We start from the raw sequence: 19918 nt of genomic DNA, 5'->3' as shown, positions 1-19918 counted from the left end.
GGAGAGGGCGAGTGAGAAATCTGGAGAGAGAAACGATGACAGAATGTTTACTACGAATTACAATTAAATAAAATTGTGACTATAACACATAATTTAAATTAATATTTTACTACTTTATACGATTTTCCCTTTTAAAAAAACACTATTATGTACCGATCAGGCGATAATGGACTGGTGCATTTTGCTTACTTCACATATGAGATACAAAGAGTAAAAGATAATTAATTCTACGTGATTAATATATAAACTCCAAATATGCAGTACCTCGTAACCAACTTGAAACAAAAGCTAACTTAGCAGTTATATATTGTAGCCCAATACAATTTAACTTACGAATTTCACGGTACATGATATATATATATATATATATATATATATATATAAACGCAATATATATAGAATTTAGACATAATACATAAATATGCCTTTTAACTTGGTTTCAAATTACATTTATGTCCTTCAACTTAGGGTGTGCACAAGTAGACACTTAAACTTGTATAAAGTTGAACAAATAGACACACATGTCCTACATGTCATTTTTTGTCCGACGTTCATTTTGCCATGTAGGACTCATGTGTTTATTTATTTAAAAGTTGAATAATTCAAGTGTTTGTTTGTGCATTATGAAAGTTAGAGGTCAAAGTTAAAATTTGAAGCCAAGTTTAGGGTCCAATATATGTATTACGCCTAGAATTTAATGTCTCAAGTTTTGTGTATAGCCTCGTTCAAGTGTTTTCAAAGAGTTCACGTCATATAAAAGTTAATAAGGATTAATCATGAAAATTCCACCTTTTAGTTTATTTATTACCATATTCCTAATAAATTTTATGAATTTTCAAAATCTCTCATTGTAGCGCATGACATTAATATATGTCACGCATCACATTTATGTATCTCGCGCATCATATTAGTGTATCTCGCGCATCAGATTAATGTATCATGTATGATATGTATCTCGCACATCAGATTAGTGTATCTCGCGCATCAGATTAGTGTATCTCGCGCATCAGATTAATGTATCATGTACAAAATGTATCTCGTGTATCAGATTATTGTATCTCGCGCATTAGATAAATGTATCAACACTTATATTATTGTATCCGCTTTGAGGATTTTTGTAATTATAATTTTTTAAAGAATAAATTATAATTTTACGTTAAAAATATGTGATGTGTAATTTGCCCAAATTTTTATGTCATCCCATAAAGAACTTCATTTTAGGGCTTAAATTGCGAGTAAGGTAAACGCTGAAATGAATTAAATAGAAAATGATGAAGGAGAGTGCAAACAACTTTGAATGAATTTAAAGGAAGTTTGAATTCTTATTAGAAGAACTACACATAAGTAATACACACAAAAAGTGCTAGTACTCTATATCTAATCTTCTTCCTCATCAGTGATAAATTTGCCAGTACCAGGATTTATAGCAGCAAAGAAGAAGAAGGCAATGTTAAACAACAAAAGAGGCTCAATCTCATTGATTGGGACACCTGTCTCAAAGTTCAATTGTGCCAATGCTCCTTTCCCTGTAATAATTTCACCTATAATGGAAAATGCAATTCCCAATTGTGCCAATCTTCCTACAAACAACTCATTTGCCTTTGTGAATCCAAACAATGGACCTGCAATTATTTTAAGTTCAGTATCCAATCAAACAACGTCACAACATAATATGTTTTTTCTTTTATACCATCAATCACTATATTCAATATAGTATTTTTAGCGGCAATTAACACTCTTTGTATATGTCCCTAAAGTCTTTAGCGACATTGGTTCTAATGACACTTAACTAATGTCAATATTTAATATCGCTTGAAGTTATTTTTATTTTAGTGAGCTTATAAAGTTATAATACCTCCTTCACTGAGTCCCAAAGCAGATTTGAAGGATTTGCCAGGAGGGATAACAGCCTTTTCAAGGCCAGTAGGAGGGGTAGGGTCATCAACAAATTTGCCTCTGTCTCCCAAAGCTCCAATGGCTCCAAGAAGATTGAATAGAATGAAGAACAATAGAAGTGGCTCTGCTTCATAGATTGGAATTCCAGTTTCAAGATTTAATTGTGCCAAAATACCTTTTCCTGTTATTGCTTCTCCCAACAAAGATGCCTATATATCAAAATTAACAATCATCATTGACATAACTGATAAAATTATTAATCGTATAAGAAGCTCAGATTTATTTATTTCTGGTTTTAATTAAATATTTACGCATATCTACTAAATTCTCTAATATGAACAGAGTATTTACATAAAAATTATTGATTTCCTTTGATTATGTACTCTTTCCGTTCACTTTTAGTTGTCATTATTTCTATTTTTATAGTCAAATTATAAAAACTTTGACTAACATTTTACGATATATTTTTTCATCATATTGATATGTAAGAAATTGCAATTTATAGTACTTTTCACAGAGTTTTTAAATATCTAAATTTTTGTTTTAAATATCAATTAATGTAATTTAATTCAATTTTGAAAATTAATCAATTTAACTTTTGAAAAACGCAAAATAACAAATAAAATGAACGGAGAAAATAACTAATAGTCTCCCTATGCCGCAATTATCTAATACATTGACCTTGGGATGTGATTCAATTTGTCTCGCTATTTATTTGTATTTCATAATGTATCTGATATGAAAGAAAAAATATGGACTTAATTAATGTTAATACTCACAGCAAAACCAATCATAGCAACACGGCCAACAAATAGCTCATTTTGCTTAGTGAAACCAATTCCTCCTGAGGTACCAAAAATCCCATCCTCCACCTTTTGCTTTTCCTTTGGTGGTGCAACCTGTCGATATTTAACAACACTATCAACATTTTATTCATGTTGAGTCGCACTTATTTGATAATTTTAAAACACGTACGTGTGTGTTCAGTTAAAAATTACATTAAATAAATTGAAACAGAGCGAGCGAGTATTACCTTTTTGGGAGGAGCTTTAGCTTTTGACTTGAATAGAGCAACAGTAGTACTAGTGAATTTTGAAGAAGAAACATTAGTGGTAGAAGAAGAAAATCTCAAAGGAAGTGAAGGTAAGAATAAAGAAGACAAAGGCTTAGGTTTTAGTCTTTCAACTAAAGATTCTTTACTCCTTAAATCAACTTTGGCATTGGCTGTTAACAACATTGTTTGAGCCATTTGCTTATTCTTAACAACTTCAAAATTCCCCTTTGAGTTTTTTGATTGAAAAAAAAAAAGAGAAGATGTACGAGAATTTCACTTAAATTAATTTCTTATAAGATATGGTGGTATTATATAGAAAATGAATGGTGTCCATTAATTTTAAGGCTAGGGATTTTTTGTATTATCATCACTGATCGTGGATAGAAAGTGAGAGTCTATAGAGCAACCACGTCTACCTATGTACTTTATGCGTTTGTGAATAAAAAATGTACCCTATTCTTATAGTGTTTTTGGTTGGTCCTTGGTCCTCATAGCATGTCAACATAGATTAGCACACACCTTAATTACATAAATATTAATCCACTCTAATAATTACATATCGTCTTGTTAATTAATAGTATCGTAATAGATTTCAAGTCAGATACATGCATATATAAAGACACTAGATATATGTATCTTTGATACCAAATATATTATGAAATACAAATACATATAGAGAGAGAGGCGAGTGAGAGAATCAACTTGTAAATTTTGATACTCGATACGTGTATATTTGATATAGGATTTATTCTTAAATACAGATACATGACAATTGAGAGACGGAGAGAGGTTAGAGACAGATCAGTGTATCTCACATACATATGGATCATGCTTGAATACAATATATCTAGAATAAATTTAGAAAAAGTTATCTAACTACACAACTTATTTTACTATAATTCTGATATTTTCTATCATTTGAAAAAACTATAAAAATTCTTACGCTTTCTTATCACTTTACGCGATATATCGGTCGGATACAAGACTTTGTGCGATGTATCGAAAATCGAAATGTGATGAATCGAGACGTTGAGGGATATATACGAAATCGAAAACACAATGTATCAAGACGTTTTAGGAAGTATCCAGACTCCATCAAATTTAAGAATTTTTATATTTTTTTAAAAAATAGAGATGTGATGTAATTAACTCTTTAACACTAATGAGATTATTGTGAAATTCCCATAAATTAAACCTAATTTAACTCACATGTATTTTAAAGTTTCTGACAAAATGAAGATAATATGAAAGGTAAATTCAAATTTAAAATGAAGGCACGTAATCACATTCTAACAAAAATGGGCATTAAACACATGGTAAAAATAATGTAATGAATTTTATGTAGAAATACTCTCTCTATTTCAAAAAGAATGATTTAATTTGACTTGGAACAAAATTTAAAAAAAGAAATAAGATTTTTAATCTTGTGGTTCTAAATTAAAGTTATGTAACATGTACCAAAATACTCTTTAATCTTGTGGTCTTAAACATGTCACGTGAAAAGTTTAAGTTAAATTGTTATCAAAAAAGAAAAGAGATCATTCTTTAAACATACTAAAATGAAAATAGGATCGTTCTTTTTTAAACGATGAAAGTATTTGCTCTATAATAAAAAAGGAAAAAACTAGACGAGAAAGATGATGACACGTGTCTAGTGACATGTGGAAGGTCCAACGATTGTGGGAATATCCAGAACTTAGAACCACAGCTTGGAGGAGGAAATTGTGAGGACCAAATGTTTCCACTTGCCAACGCGCAGTCATATATATATATATATTAGATTAATTAAAGTCCGTAATACGAATCCAATATAATAAAAGACTTTTTTACAGGCTTAATATCACAATATTATATATATACACAATAGAAATTTAATTAATTTTTTAAAAGAAAAAATATTTTGACATTTTCAGATAAACATGATAAGAAATAATAATAAAATATCACATGGGTCAGTGATTATTTTAACATCGTGTCAAACAATGTATTCGAATTAAATAATTAATTTAATGATATTTTTTTTTCTATTTTATTTAAAAATCATCAAAAGAATAAATTAAAATTATGAGTCTCAATATATTAACAATTTTCATAAACTATATGAAGATAGAGTCTATTGTTTCATCTATAGATCAATTCTGAATACTTTTAAAATTTATTTTGTAGGTGTTTAACGAATAAAAATAATGACCTACTTTTAAAATACATAAATATCAAAACTTAATTTTATTTATTTTTTTAATTTCAATTTAATATATATTATTAATTTATATTCACACTTATTTCTTTTCAAGTATATTAATTAGAGACAAAATAAAAGTGACAATAATTAATTGTATTTTTAAATTAATTAATTTTTATATTAAATTAGACATTTTTAGTAAGTATAATGAATAGAAAAATATTAAAAATTAAATTGAAGTAATAGTAAAATAGAGTAATGAATAGATACATAACATAAAAAAAGTGAAGTAATAACAAAATGAGTTAATAGTAATAAGAATGATTAAAGATATTTTTAGAACTATTTAGTCTTCTCTTGTTAGATTTTTGTTGGAGTGAAGTTACATTTTTAGCTTCAATCATCATTTAGTTCATATATTGAGAGATATTTCTACAATTATTTATTTTTCTTGCTATCTCTCTTAGTATATTTTTGTTAGAATAAAATTATATAATTATTCTTGATTGCCATAAAGACAAATATTTCATCCTATTCATTTTTATTTGTAAAGTTACTTTTAACATCCTTTTCTTTAATTTCAATCTGATATATATTATTAATTTACATACTTGTTTCTTTTCAAGTATATTAATTAGAACCAAAATGAAGGTGAATATAATTAATTCATATTTATATATTTAAAGTAGGCATTTTTGATAAGTATAATGAATATAAAAAATATTAAGAACTAAACCAAAGTAAATAAAACAGAGTAATAAATATTTATAACAACAATTCACAAAAGAAAAGACAGTGAAGTAATAACAAAATAGTTAATAGTAATAACAATTACTAAAGATGTTTCTAGGAATATTTAATTTTTTTTTTATCATTCTTGGTAGATTTTTGTTAGCGTGAAATTACTTTTTTACCCTTAATCATTTTTCACTTGTAAAAAAATGTTTCTAGAATTATTTAATTTCTTAATATATTTTTGTTAGAATGAAATTGCATTTTTACCCTAGGCCGTCCTACCACTTCACTCTTCTATATATTACTAGATGAGTATGGCCCGTGATATCACAGGCCCAACAAAGTGGTTATTTTTTGATTATTTGAAAATACACTCTGAATATAAAGCATGTTAATACGACATTTGCAGAAAATACTATTGAATATTGAATGTAGAGATTTTATTTTGAATTTCATGCTCTGCAATTACAATTAATTAAATCCATTTATTAGTAAAGTATATCAATTCATGCACCATCAAACTCCCATAGTAATTAAGAATCGGATTTATTAGATAGAGGAAAAGGGCAATGTGCTCGATAACACTGTTTTTACAATGAAAATTTTTACAAAATGTGATTGAAAATGTTATGCTATAGCCGTGATTCAACATTATTTGTCAATGCCAAATGATACAAAAATGAAAATTTTGCTCCGTAATGTTGTTACTTTTGTGTAAATGAATGAAAGTCAGCACTAAAGAAACATGTTTATTTAAGAGAATTAGACATTCTATAAGGTAAAAAAAAAACATTTTCCTGTCTGGAGTATGTAATGGGAATGATATGAAAAGAGATTTACCTTAGCATTAAGCAAAGCACCAATTTTTTTATTTAATATTTACATTGATGCAACATTTCAAAAGTAATATTAATGAGGTGAATTAAAATGATTGGATTTCATAATATCAGTCAAGAATATAATCTAGGTAATGATCTAGCATTGTTATGGCTTGATATTCTAGATCTCAAGATCTCTGCCATTTGACCTTATAAATGTTCTTTGAGCTCCTTATTCTCAGTTGAAAGATTCAGTTGGATCTGCTATGTTCAAATCCATCAAGCTTGTAATTCTCCTCATTCGAGTTAACGGAACACAACATTCCTCTTTGATGATGAATGATTCCAATAACCTAATAGCTAAAGTCGCATTGTATGAATAGCTTGATTCAATCGGTGACGGGAGGAGAAGATTATACAAAGTTGCTTGATCCAACGGGGAGCCAGTCATGCTCTCTTAACTTGAAACTAGAGCACTTGATCATCTTTAATTTAAAGTATTTGAATCATTTCAGATAAGGTTTTGAAGGAAATGAACCTCTAGCAAATTAAGCATCTCAATAATTGTTGTGTCAAAATTTGCATGGTATCTGGAGGCAAATAAGAGCTCTAACTATGTTGAACCGATTACAAAATTAGCTGGTGTACTTCGGGCATAATCATTATAGACCTAACAATTGTCTATATCTTTCCGAAGGAATCTCGAGATCATATACATTGTAGTGATACAGAGAAAATGAAGAGCTAGAGTACTACTTTGGATCCAAATCGCAATGTTAAATAACCTTTAGCATACCCATTGATAAGAATAAATAGCTTAATTTCCAGAAAGTTTTCTTATATCACCCATGAATTTCAGCCATAAAATTAGAGAACACATTAAATAGAATAACGACATCAACCTGAAAAATGGGACGTAAAATTTACGTCTGTAGAAAACTCAAAGAATTTTGTAGCAAAATTTGAAAGAAAATATGCCTGAAATTCTTAAGACTGAAAGGATAAAGACGGGATGATTTACCGTGGGTTCAATTTCTTGCATCAAATTATTCTAGAGTTGTGTGGGTTAAATATCTAGCATCAATTAATTTAGAGTTGTGGAGAAATTGCATTTGTTTGTGTAACATTACCATTTTGGTGATGTCATTCGAAAGTGTTCAAGATCATCAATAGACGTTCTGTTGATATCACTTTGCACTTCTTGAAAGCTAATTTGGTGAGCCTTTCTTTCATTTCGGAGGACTTCACTCTTGTCTTTTAGTTTAGTAGTTTAGAGGCATCGTGGATCTTGTCCCGACATCTATGTTGAGCTATAAAGGTTTCATGGATAGTTAGTATTGAGTTCTTTCAGTATTTCCTTTGAACTATTTTGGCAAAATATTATTGTTTTCGGGGTATTTTCAGATAGCTTTGAGTATACTATTTTGAGATAGTTTGAGTTTTGAGAAGTTTTGAGACTTTTGAATTTAAATTCTATTTTAGAGCTTAAATATACTTGAGTTAGTCTTTGCTAGGTAGTCAACCAAGCTAAGGGTTCAATTGGAGACCAATAATGATTCTCGAGTGTCGGTCGCATTCAGGGTGTAGGCTCGAGACATGACACTTCAATTGAGCTCAATTTAATCTTCAATTTCAATATGTTTCAAGATTCTTTATTTGCAGTAGATTAATGTATATTTCCTATTTGAATGTATGAATTATGATTTATCTTATATCCACTAGGATTATCTATCTATTTGTAACTATTTTCTTGTCTGTTAGAGTTCAAATTCAATCTTGTTTGTTATCAAAATAACAATATGTTAAAATTATTGAAAAATCAACGGGGTCAAATTAAGCGGGTCTTGACCCAACCCAACTTTAAGCTTATTTGAGCCCAAAGTAAATTTGAATGAGTTATTACTCAATTCGATTTTTATTTCAATCCATTATAATCTCCCCAATTTCAAATTGATCCGCCCATTTGACACCCTTAATGTAACATTAAAATACAAATTAGATTTTACAATAGATTCATAAAATTTACTTTATTTATGTTTCAAATTTACTTAATTATAATTTAAAGCAACTAAATAAGATATAACTTAATTTATCTAGGTAATAAAATAAAATACTATTGTAATGACCCTCATGATCATTTGCTTGTATATTTGTGAAATTATTATTTTGCCAACTTTTGTGCAGTGTATGTGTTGTGTTGGAATGGGTAATACGTTTTTCGAGATGGTCGGGAAAGTTTTGATTGAGTCCCCCCTCCCTACCTCCACCCTTTTAGGAAACTTTTAAGTTGAAAGAGTTGACTTTGGTCAACATATGAAGAATATGTAATTAATCTTTAGAAAATTTTCAAGTTGAAAGAGTTTGGGGAATGTTGGGGTGAACCAGAAAAGTTTGGGTAGAGCCGGATCTAAGCGTTGGCTAGGTAAGCGTCCTGTAGGAAGAGGAGTAGTTATGAACCCTGTAGACCATCCCCATGGGGGTGGTGAAGGGAGAGCCCCAATTGGTAGAAAAAAACCCACAACCCCTTGGGGTTATCCTGACTTTGATCAACATACGAAAAATATGTAACAAATATGAGATTTTCGTCAGTTCCGAAAAGGTTCATTTTGAGCTAGTAACATAATTGGTTTGGGTGTCGAGGCCTTTGGTGTGAGGTCGAGCCGTTGGGCGAGATATTTGTGAAATTTTGAAAATGTTTGATTTTAATAAATATTCTCAATAAACGTTCTCATATGAGAATCATTAGCATGGTTAACTCCGAAATGTCGAATTTGATCTAGAACGATCTTTGATTCGGATCTCAAGGTGATCATGTGGATTTGGTGATGTTTTGCGTTATGTCGTTTTAGTGGCTTTATGTATGTGTTGACTCGGGTCAATATTTAATGAGACGACTTCCATGGGTTGTTTCGTTGATTCTATTGAGTCCTAGTACGAGCCATCCTCGTTGAGTTTCGAATCTCCCGCGCCTGTTGCAGACTTTGGATCGTAGTGAGATCTTAGTGTTTGGAGATTTGTTGCTTTCCTTCTTTTGTATTTTGATTAAATAATTTTGTTGTATATACTCCTCTCTGTACTTTAGGCGCTCTTGCACAATCCAGTTGATTAGATAATTTTGTACGGTTTTATCTTTCTCGATCACTTTTTAGCTCATTTTGTACATTTTATATCATATCTACATATTAATGCTATGGACCTATTATATGTCTATTTTTACTTTCCCATATTTACTTTCTAGTCTTTTATTGCTTTGTGTTTGGAATTTTGACTTGTCTACATGGGATTTATAGTAGGCGATTTCATGTTTGTTTTCGGATTACAACTATTAAATGACTTCCCTACATATCAATATATTTGTTCAATTTTTATATAATTAATTTATTAATTCAAGAAAAATCTGTCGATATTTTCTTCTATATAACGCATCTAATTTTGTACTTATTTATCACTTTTATTTCATCAACACATTAGATCTCTAGGTATAATGATGATTTATAACCATATCATTGATGTTAAGATGTTGGAAAAAGATAACAAGTTGATTCGTGCGGCGATGTTGAAGATACGCTACGCTGATTTGATCTTTAAGGCCCAACAACAAATTTCTGGCAAATCGATTGGCAAAAAAGAGATGAAGAAGAAGGTGAAGTTGTGGGAGGCCCAATTGCTAGAAGAGAAAGCCAAGTCGCATCGAGAGAAAGTTAGAGAGGAGGCTCGAATTGCCACTGCAAATATTAAAAAAACAGTTGAATTTGGTGATTCTATTCAAGTTGAAAAGGATTTTTTGGCTTTGATTGGTGCTACAAATCATTGATAAAAAATGATGATACATTTCATGTTGAATGCTTTTCATTTAGTAGTTTAGTTTTTCGTGTTTGATGATGGTTATGCATGAGAAGTCATTTCTATTTTTTTCCATCGAAATCATTATGTAAGAAAAATAATTAAGGATTTATATTTGTAGGTTTTTTGCTTGATGAACTTGTCTACTCCCTATATCATATGAATAAAAATATATTTGAGACACAAAATCAATAAGTTGATATCTTATAAACTAATAAACATTCAAAATATGATAAAATCGAGTTTTATGATCATTTAACTTGATGAAAATTACCTATATGTGAAAAAAGAAATATTTGGAATTTGCAAATTTCACTTTTCAGAGGTAAAATGTGAAAAAATAATTTAACAAATTATATTACATAATTTTTTTTCATTGTAGGTTTATGCTTGAATGCGATCAAAATATAACTTTAGCTAGTTGTCTGTAACTATCATTGTTAGCTAGATAGAAAGACACTTCACATGCACAAATATTGCTCAAGTATTTACATTGTGTTTGTTGTATAAAGACATCATTTGATTCATTTTATGTGATGATATTTGATTCAATACAAAATTTAAAAAATATGTTTTTTGATAAGACATCAAATAAATACTGAAAAAAATAATACTAAAAGCAATAAATGATGTTTAGTATTAAATCTTGAGAAAATGGCTTCAGAAATAAGTAATAAATATCAGGGTTAAACTATGACTTTCTTCTTGATATATTAAAAGGGACAAGTAAAATGAAATCATATTTTTGGAATAATAAATAAGTAAAAAAGAAACCAAAGAAGTAAGAATCTCACTTATTTTTCAATAAAACATTTTAATTTGTTCCAAACACACTCACAATCTCATTAAGTTTGGGCTAGTGTTTGATGAAAAAATTTGGACAAGATTTTGAATATATATCTTTATATATTTGTTTGACTTTGACCATAAAATTTAATTAGATTTTGAGAATCTATTCTTCAAATATTTTCAAGTTCTCTTCAATTAACAAATTTTGAGTGAATAATTAAAAACACCCCTAATCTGTACATTATTTATTACATACTTAAATTATAAAGAATCTCTATTAAATAAAAGAAGTAAGAAAGTCACTTATTTTTGAATTAAATATTTTTATACCAAACACATTTATTATCTTACTAAGCTTAAGCTACTGGTTAATCACAAAATTTAAAAATTCATCTTCAATTATTTGTTTGACCATGAGATTCAATTATATTCTAAAAATCTAATATTCAAATATTTTTAACTTTCCTTTCATTCACAAACCTTTAAATTTTGAGCGAATAGTTAAAAATACCCCTAAATATAATATACGTTATTGATTGTATACTAAACTATAAAGAGTCTAATTAATTGAACAAAAGAAGTACGCAACTCACTTATTTTCAATAAAACATTTTCATTTTTTACCAAATACAAATATAGTATCTTATACAGTTATTCAACTTATAATAGTTCATTTAAGAAGTCACTAAACTTAGGATAGTTCACTTAGATCCCGTTTGGATTGACTTAAAAAGTTAAATTTAGATGACTTAAGTCAAAAAATAAAAAGTAGAGTAGTCATATTTTTGGTTTTTAGCTTATTTCAAGTCATTTCAAACTTATTTTGAGTTATTTTTAACATTGTCAGACACTTAATAATTTATTTTAAGTTATTTTTTATATTGACAAACACTTCCAAAATTAAAAATTGTCTTAAAAATTGGTCAAACCTACTTTTAACTCAAAAATCATTCAACTTGAGTACTTTATTTAGAAAGTTACTCGGCTTATGATATGTTACTTTAGAAAGTCACTTAACTATTAATATTTCACCAAAAATATCACCTAATCAATTTCAATGACTTTTCATTTTTTTATGTATAAATAGTTTATTTTAAACTAAAGTTTTTACGATATAATAAACTTTGTTTATTCTAGTAAACTAAAAAGCAAGTCAATTTAATAATTAATTAAAATAAATAGCTTCACAATCCAATTAATTCAGAATCTCATTTAGAGTTTTACATTTTTAAAAATGCATTATGAAATAAACATTAGATAACATGTCGATGCATCCTTTGTATGAGAAAGAACACACAGAATTTACAAAGGAAATTTTCATAAAGGTTCTTTAACATAAAGATTAATAATATGTCCAAATATCATATATTTCACGTAAAATTCTCAAAAATATATATTATAAAACCATAATTTTAACGGGTCATATTAAGTGGGGCGGGTCAACAAAATGCTCAAAATGGGTATCTTAACATTTTTTTTGATAAAAATTTAGCTTAAAAGAAAATTTAGATTTCAATAAAATTTAGTGAAAATTGTTTAAATTGGTTAAGTAATTTTCTAGGTGAAATATCAATAGTTAAGTGATTTTCTAAGTAAACTATCCTAAATTAAGTGACTTTCGAGTTAGAAAATAAAGTTGGGTGACTTTCTAATTAGTAAACGTACTATCCTAAGTTGAGTGACCATATGAGATATTATTAAGCTTATTAAACTTGAACTAGTTGACGACATATTATGGATAGGATATTAAGAGCTCGTTTGAATTGACTTAAAAAAAATAATTTTAAGTCAATAATAAAAAGTCAAACTAAAATACTTTTACGTCAAAAATAAAAAGTAGGGGAGATTTACTTTAAGTTTCTGATTTATTTTATGTCATGTTTGACTTATTTTTAAGTCATTTTTTATCTTGTCAAACACTTCGTAACTTATTTTAAGTTTTTTTTATATTTGTCAAATACTTTCAGAAGTCAAAAATTGACTTAAAAGTAGATTTGATCGATTTTTAAGTTAAAAATGAAAAGTCAAACTGCAGTAACTTTTAAGTCAAAAATTTAAAAGTAAGAGGAGACCTACTTTTGGTTGATTTATTTTAAGTCATTATAAAGTTATTTTAAGTTATTTTTTTATATTGTCAAACACTTCCTAACTTATTTGAAGTCACTTAGAACTTATTTTAAATTATTTTTTATATTAGTCAAAATACTTTCAAAAATTAAAAACTGACTTAAAAATAGATTTAACCAACTTTTGAGTCAATTTAAACGCCCTCTAAATATTTATCTTAAATATTTGTTTGTATTTTACCATAAAATTTGATCAGATTTTAAAAATTTAATCTTTAAATATTTTCTAGTTCCCTTCCATTCTCAATCCTTTTAAATTTGTGAGTGAATAGTTAAAATCCCTTTAACTTGGCACGTGTTATTGCACACTTAAATGATGACTTCACTCGCGTATGGGCGCCTAAACTTTTAAAAAGAAAATCTATCGAAATTTCACTAGTTTTGAAGTTAATTATTTAAATGCATATTAGTTTGTAATACTATTTATTGAATTTTGATGTGTTGTGATATAAGTGTCTCGAAATATGTAAGATCAAAATTATATGTCATTTGTTATAGATATATTGTATCCAAGCTGATTCTCATTTTAATGTGTCAGATAAACAAATCTAGCTTGCCTTCCTTCCATATTGCTCTCCATTTCATGTCTCACTCGTGTATTTGATACACCAAATATATATACATATATTAATGTAATTCACAAATAGATAAAGTTTATAAACAAATTTTAATCGCTTCCCTCATTTTCCCCCTATCTTTCTCCTTATTTCAGTGTATTGCATTGTAAGTCTAAAAACATACACCTAACATGAATATTGTATAAATATCAATATTGGTGAAAATTTGTCCCTTTCAAAATAATAATAGAGACATACTACATAAAACACTAAAAGAGGCAAATAATTAAATAAAAATTAAATGTATTAAGTTTATCAACGAAAAATTTATTAATGTTTAGTGGAATATAATAGATATACTTTACCTATATTCATACTCTATACAACATTAATGTTATGAGTACTTTTTATGTCAAATTTTTTGTTATATGTCAATATAATGGGCAAAAAAAAAGTAAGCAGCGAGAGTATTTGACAACTTTCTACTGTTTTTCAAAATGGTTATTATCGATCATTTCATAACATATTGTATTAAATTGATCGTTATATAAAATATGTTTTTTCATTATTATCTGATGATAGAGTTAAATGATATGATACAATTTAAATAACAATCAAAACAAACATTGTAATTAAAAACCCTAAACTCTATTTTACTCTTCAAATATAGGATTCTCTATTTTTCGAGACAATTAAATTCAACCCAATTCTTCTACTCTCTTCAAAAAAATATTTTTCTCTCTCTAATATTATAATATTAATTCTATTTAATTCTTATGTTCTGATTTCATAATATAAATTCTTTCTTTCTTTTTCCCAAATAATTACTTTATATAATTGTCATGTGATAGAATTTTTTTTAAATTTAATTTAAAATTATATTTTATTTTAAATTTCTACATACCATAAATTGCAAGAAAATATTATATAATATACAGATTAACGAACAAATTCAAATAAAAGTAAAATACAATTACATAAACACTCAACTTTCAAAATTATTACGTTGCTCTCATAAATGTTATTTTTTGATTTTTCACCTGGTGTCTGGAGTCCATATTGGAGGTCTAACTAAATTCGGGTCGCGCTCCTAACATGATTTTGTCCAAATCTAGGGCTCGAAGCCGAGACCTCTGGTTAACGGTAAAACACCTAGCTAAAAATTGTTTAAATCAAAATTTTTCATATCATATCCTAATTTTTTTCCGAATAGAGCTAAATTTGAAAACGACCTATCGGATTAATAAATATTGTTGTGATAAAATAATTATTATGTTATGCATTATATTGTGTTTTATTGCATTTAAGCTATTATGTTATGTATTGTATCTTTAAATTAAATTTTTCATCTTATCATTTTAATTTGTGCATTCTTTATAGTGAAAATTGATAATAAAATGATATTTTACTATTGACTAAAATTAGAAAAAGATTAAGATATTTCAATTCGGGATGAAAGTAGTATATATTAAATAGTAATAGACTTTTTTCTTAAAAAAATATTATATTATATTTAAAAAGAATTATGAATTTAGATATTTAATTACCCTCCAATTATAGAGATTTCTATTTTTCAAACAAGCAATTCCAACCCAAATCTGTATTTTACTCTATAAATTTTTTTTCTCTCTCCTTAATATTATATTATTATTTCTTTTCATTTTTATTTTCTTATTTCATAATATAAATCCTCTATTTTTCACAATATTTGCTTTATTTAATTTTCATGTGATATATATTTTATTTTTTCAAAATTTATATATATTTATTCTAGATTTTTTAATAACATAAATTGCAAGAAATATTACATAATATACAAATTAATAGACAAATTCAAATAAAAGTGAAACACAACGTTGCTCCCATAAATGCTTTATTAATGCATTAAGGAATTGAAAATGAGCATCTTTGACCTTTTTTTTTTTAGGGATAATACTCAATTACCCCCTAGCCTATACCCAAAATCCCTACGACACACCTTATCTTTGATGAGGTCCTATTACCCCCTCCAACTTTTTTTTTTAAGTAATATATTACCCCTTGCGTGCCTACGTGGCAAAAATCGTGATTTCACCCATGTAGGGCGCGTGAGTGCGGAGTGAGTGCAGAGTGAGTGCAGCTTTTGGCTAACAATGGCCAATAAAAATGAGCCACGTGTCAAAGCAACTTGAAAAAAAATTCAAAAATAAATTTTATTGTTTCTATCAAAGCATCTTCTTCCTCTTTTCAAAAAATAACCCCATGTTTATGGTTTTTCATTTTTGAAGAAGCTCCATCCATTATCATTCAAGCTCCTTGATTTGAAAAGGTAAAGTAAAATTTGATATATTCTTCACATCTTTTTATGTCGATTATTAATTCTTATTTTATGTCGATTATTAATTCTGAACTTGATAATTATATTAAACCAAATGATAAAATAATAAAAGATCAATATTAACAATTTGAAACAAAACTCATTATCTTTATTCATATAGATTTATTTATTTTTTTTCAGCAAAAGGTTACATAATTTTCGGAAGCCCAAGAATTCAATGAGTAACAAATCTTCAACTCATAGCACAAAATTGTCTTAACATAGTGTTTTCAAACAAAATGAAGGCTAATAAACAACAAAGTCTAAATATTAAAGCCTTAGGTGTTTGTAGCTCGGGTGTAAATCTGCTGGCTAGCATGAGCAGACACCATCCTGATCAAACCTTTAGCCATCAATTCCCTGATTGCCTTCCTGGCAAGGGATCCACTAATCCTCAAACGGTCAGAGAGGACGGAAGGAGTGATAAGCTTATACTTGGGTGCTTCAGTGATAAGCTTGTCGTATGTACCCTTATCGAACAAAACCATGTTGTTCACCTTCTCCTTTTGCTTTCCCTTGCTCCACTTCTTCTTCTTCTGCTTGCCACCACCGGACTTGGCGGGCTTGGAAGACGGTGGAGGAGCCTTTTCCTTCTTAGGTGCCATTGTCGCCGGAAGTTTTTAGGGGTAAGGGGATGGGGAGTGGCGGAGGCTAGGGCTCATATAGATTTATTAATTATGGGGTATAGGGAGTGGGGTGGGACGTGAGAGAGGAGGAGTATATATCATTAAAGTCATTTTATCGAAAACTGAAAAAGTGGATCCTGGCGCGTGTTCAACAAACAAATCGACCTTGCAGATTATTTTTGCCACGTAGGCACGCAAGGGGTAATATATTACTTAAAAAAAAAGTTGGAGGGGGTAATAGGACCTCATCAAAGATAAGGTGTGTCGTAGGGATTTTGGGTATAGGCTAGGGGGGTAATTGGGTATTATCCCTTTTTTTTATGTCTAGCTGAAAATTGTTCAAACCAGAGATTTACATCTACCACCATTTTTGTCGTTGGAGTTGGAGCCTCTACGACATCATGAATCGGTGCATTAAGATCATGTTCATCCTCAATTATCATCTTGTGCAATATAATACATGTAGTCATTATATCATGTAGCACTTTCTTTCTCAAAAAACGTGACGGTCCTGCAATAATTGCAAATTGTGATTACAAAACTCCGAATACACGTTAAACATCTTTTCGACATGATTCTTGTTTAATCGTGAATTAATTATTATGTTATGTATTGTATTTTATCTTGTATTTAAGTTATTATATTATGTATTATATTGTCATCTTGTATTTGAATTATTGTATTTTCAAATTAAAATTTTCATCTCATCATTTTAATTTTGAGTATTCTTTATAGTGAAAATGAATAATGAAATCAAATTATATTATTGTCGGAAATTAGAAAAACAATAAAATACTATTAATTCGGGATGAACGTTGTATGTATCAAATAAAATATTTTTTTCAAATATCATATTACATTTAAAAAGAATTATGAATATCTAAATATTTAATAAATGACATTATATGTAAAATAATGTGTTAATTAGAAAGTAATAGAAATAATAATAAAATAATCAAAATGTGAAATAGAGAGTGTGAATAGTAGTTCTTCAAATTTGAAGAGCTACTATTCACCTCTCTAAGCTAGCGTCTGGCCATAAATTTTCAAATATTCTTAACAAATATTATTTGGGTGAAAATTTATGTGAAATTTCATATTTCAATTTTTAAGAAAAAATATAATTATACCCATAAGTTTTAAAAACTATCAAAACTAACCATATATTTGTATTACAATTCAATTGGATCTTCGTTGCAACAAATAACAAGTAGTGTCCCGACACTAGAGCAATGTGGTAGTTTGGAGTGAGTGCAACAAACATCATTCCATACACAGTGAAGTAGACTAAACACATGACTTTGTTACCCTGAGTCGATTATTCATTATTTTCGTCAACCACCATATCACCACTTTCATATTCACTGACTATTTCATCACTACTTTGATGTTCACATAAAAAATTATGTAATACAACGCATATAATTACCATAGATGGTCTTTCTATAAAAGATAAAAATTTGGTGTAAATTTTTTATTTTCAAAAAGTTCCAAATAATGTTATTTAACGCAAATACTAGAAAAACTAGTATTTAAAAATTTGAAATACTTGCATATAATGATAAATTATATGGACAAACACTAATAGTATTTTCTCCCAAATATTATCTGGGAAATTTATATTCAAGCTAGCCCTAAATATGAAGAATAGAGAGTGATACAGAGGTGGGTTGGAGTGCCCATCTCTAGTTTACTCTCCAAATATAGAGAATGGAGAGTAAAATAGAGGTGCGTTAGTGAGGGTCTAAATACGAAGAATAGAGTCTAAAATGAAGAGAGGTTGAAGTGTCCATTCTCTATTTTACTCTCCGAATATAGAAAATAGAAAGTAAAATAGAGATAGATTGGAGATGGTATTACAATACAGTATGGTCACCAAAAAGAAAAGGTAAATTACAAGAATGAAATTGGAAAAATGTTAACATAACTATATAAACAGAAAAGATTAAAATTGCCCTTGAACTATGTGAAATAGATTATTTATACCCTTTGTTACATTTTGGGATAAAAAATGCCCTCGTTGTTATTCTAGAGACCAGAAAGATTCTCAAGAGTTAATTCTCCAAATTTTTAGTGACGTAACAAGCCAGGTGAGACTAATCCTTCCACCTAAACGTTGCTAATTAGGATTCACTACAAAAGAATAAAACCAATTCAAGAAAAGGCAAAAATTGGAAATTGTCCGAGGCATATAACTGTACATAAAGCTGAGGCAGTGTCACAAATTAAAAAGGAGGGTTAGATTTAATTAAGACTTCAAAAAAGCATATAAATATATAAGCTGAGTTCAACAATTACTATGTAATTGGATTTTCTATTTCTTGGAGCCCTAATTTATATTTCTTGAATTAGGTGGGTTTTTTAAGTAGTATTTGATCATAAATTTTTAAGTATTTTGAAAAATTATATTTGAATGAAGTTTTAGTATTTGTTTGATCATAGTTTTTGAAAATATATTTCTTTTTTTTTAAAAATAAAACATAAAACAATACTTTATGCCTATAAGCTCTAGAAACCATAACCTTTTTCTTTTTTTTTTTAAAAAAAATAAAACCTACTAAGAACACAATTATTAACAAGTTCAATATGTCAAATTATAATTAGTTCTGAAAATTCATTGGTACAAAAAACAACAACAACAACCAACTATCCTCTCCGTTCATTTTTACTTATCATATTTAAAATTGACACATCCAATAAAAAATTGTGATTGACACAATCATTTTACCACACTATTTCTATTAACTGATATTTAGTATTAAATCTAGAAAATGATTTAAAAATAAGTAATTGATACTAGAGGTAAAATATGATTGGGAAGGGGTTAATAATTTTTTTTTCTGAAGTAAAAAATAAATAAAAAAAATATTTTTAATAAGAAAATCTTATTAAACTTAAGCTAGTATTTGACAACAAATTTTGGATAAGATTTTAAA

General features: G+C 28.0%; 2 protein-coding genes across 2 annotated transcripts; both read right to left on the bottom strand.

Annotated features, from left to right (window-relative positions):
* Positions 1 to 1274: 1274 nt before the first annotated feature.
* Positions 1275 to 3247, bottom strand: LOC107023373 (photosystem II 22 kDa protein, chloroplastic). The gene is made up of 4 exons (XM_015224053.1): positions 2930 to 3247; positions 2676 to 2795; positions 1856 to 2105; positions 1275 to 1622 (listed from the first exon to the last, which is right to left on the bottom strand). Exons 1-4 carry the CDS (start codon positions 3143 to 3145, stop codon positions 1378 to 1380), a joined length of 831 nt encoding a protein of 276 aa, XP_015079539.1. The 5' UTR covers positions 3146 to 3247; the 3' UTR covers positions 1275 to 1377.
* Positions 3248 to 16530: 13283 nt separating this feature from the next.
* On the bottom strand, positions 16531 to 17032 carry LOC107021448 (40S ribosomal protein S25-2). Its single transcript, XM_015222117.2, has one exon. It carries the CDS (start codon positions 16959 to 16961, stop codon positions 16635 to 16637), a length of 327 nt encoding a protein of 108 aa, XP_015077603.1. The 5' UTR covers positions 16962 to 17032; the 3' UTR covers positions 16531 to 16634.
* Positions 17033 to 19918: the final 2886 nt, after the last annotated feature.

Source organism: Solanum pennellii, chromosome 6 (genome assembly GCF_001406875.1).
Source record: "Solanum pennellii chromosome 6, SPENNV200".
Classification (NCBI taxonomy): domain Eukaryota; kingdom Viridiplantae; phylum Streptophyta; class Magnoliopsida; order Solanales; family Solanaceae; genus Solanum; species Solanum pennellii.
This window is presented reverse-complemented; position numbering and strand designations above follow the sequence as displayed.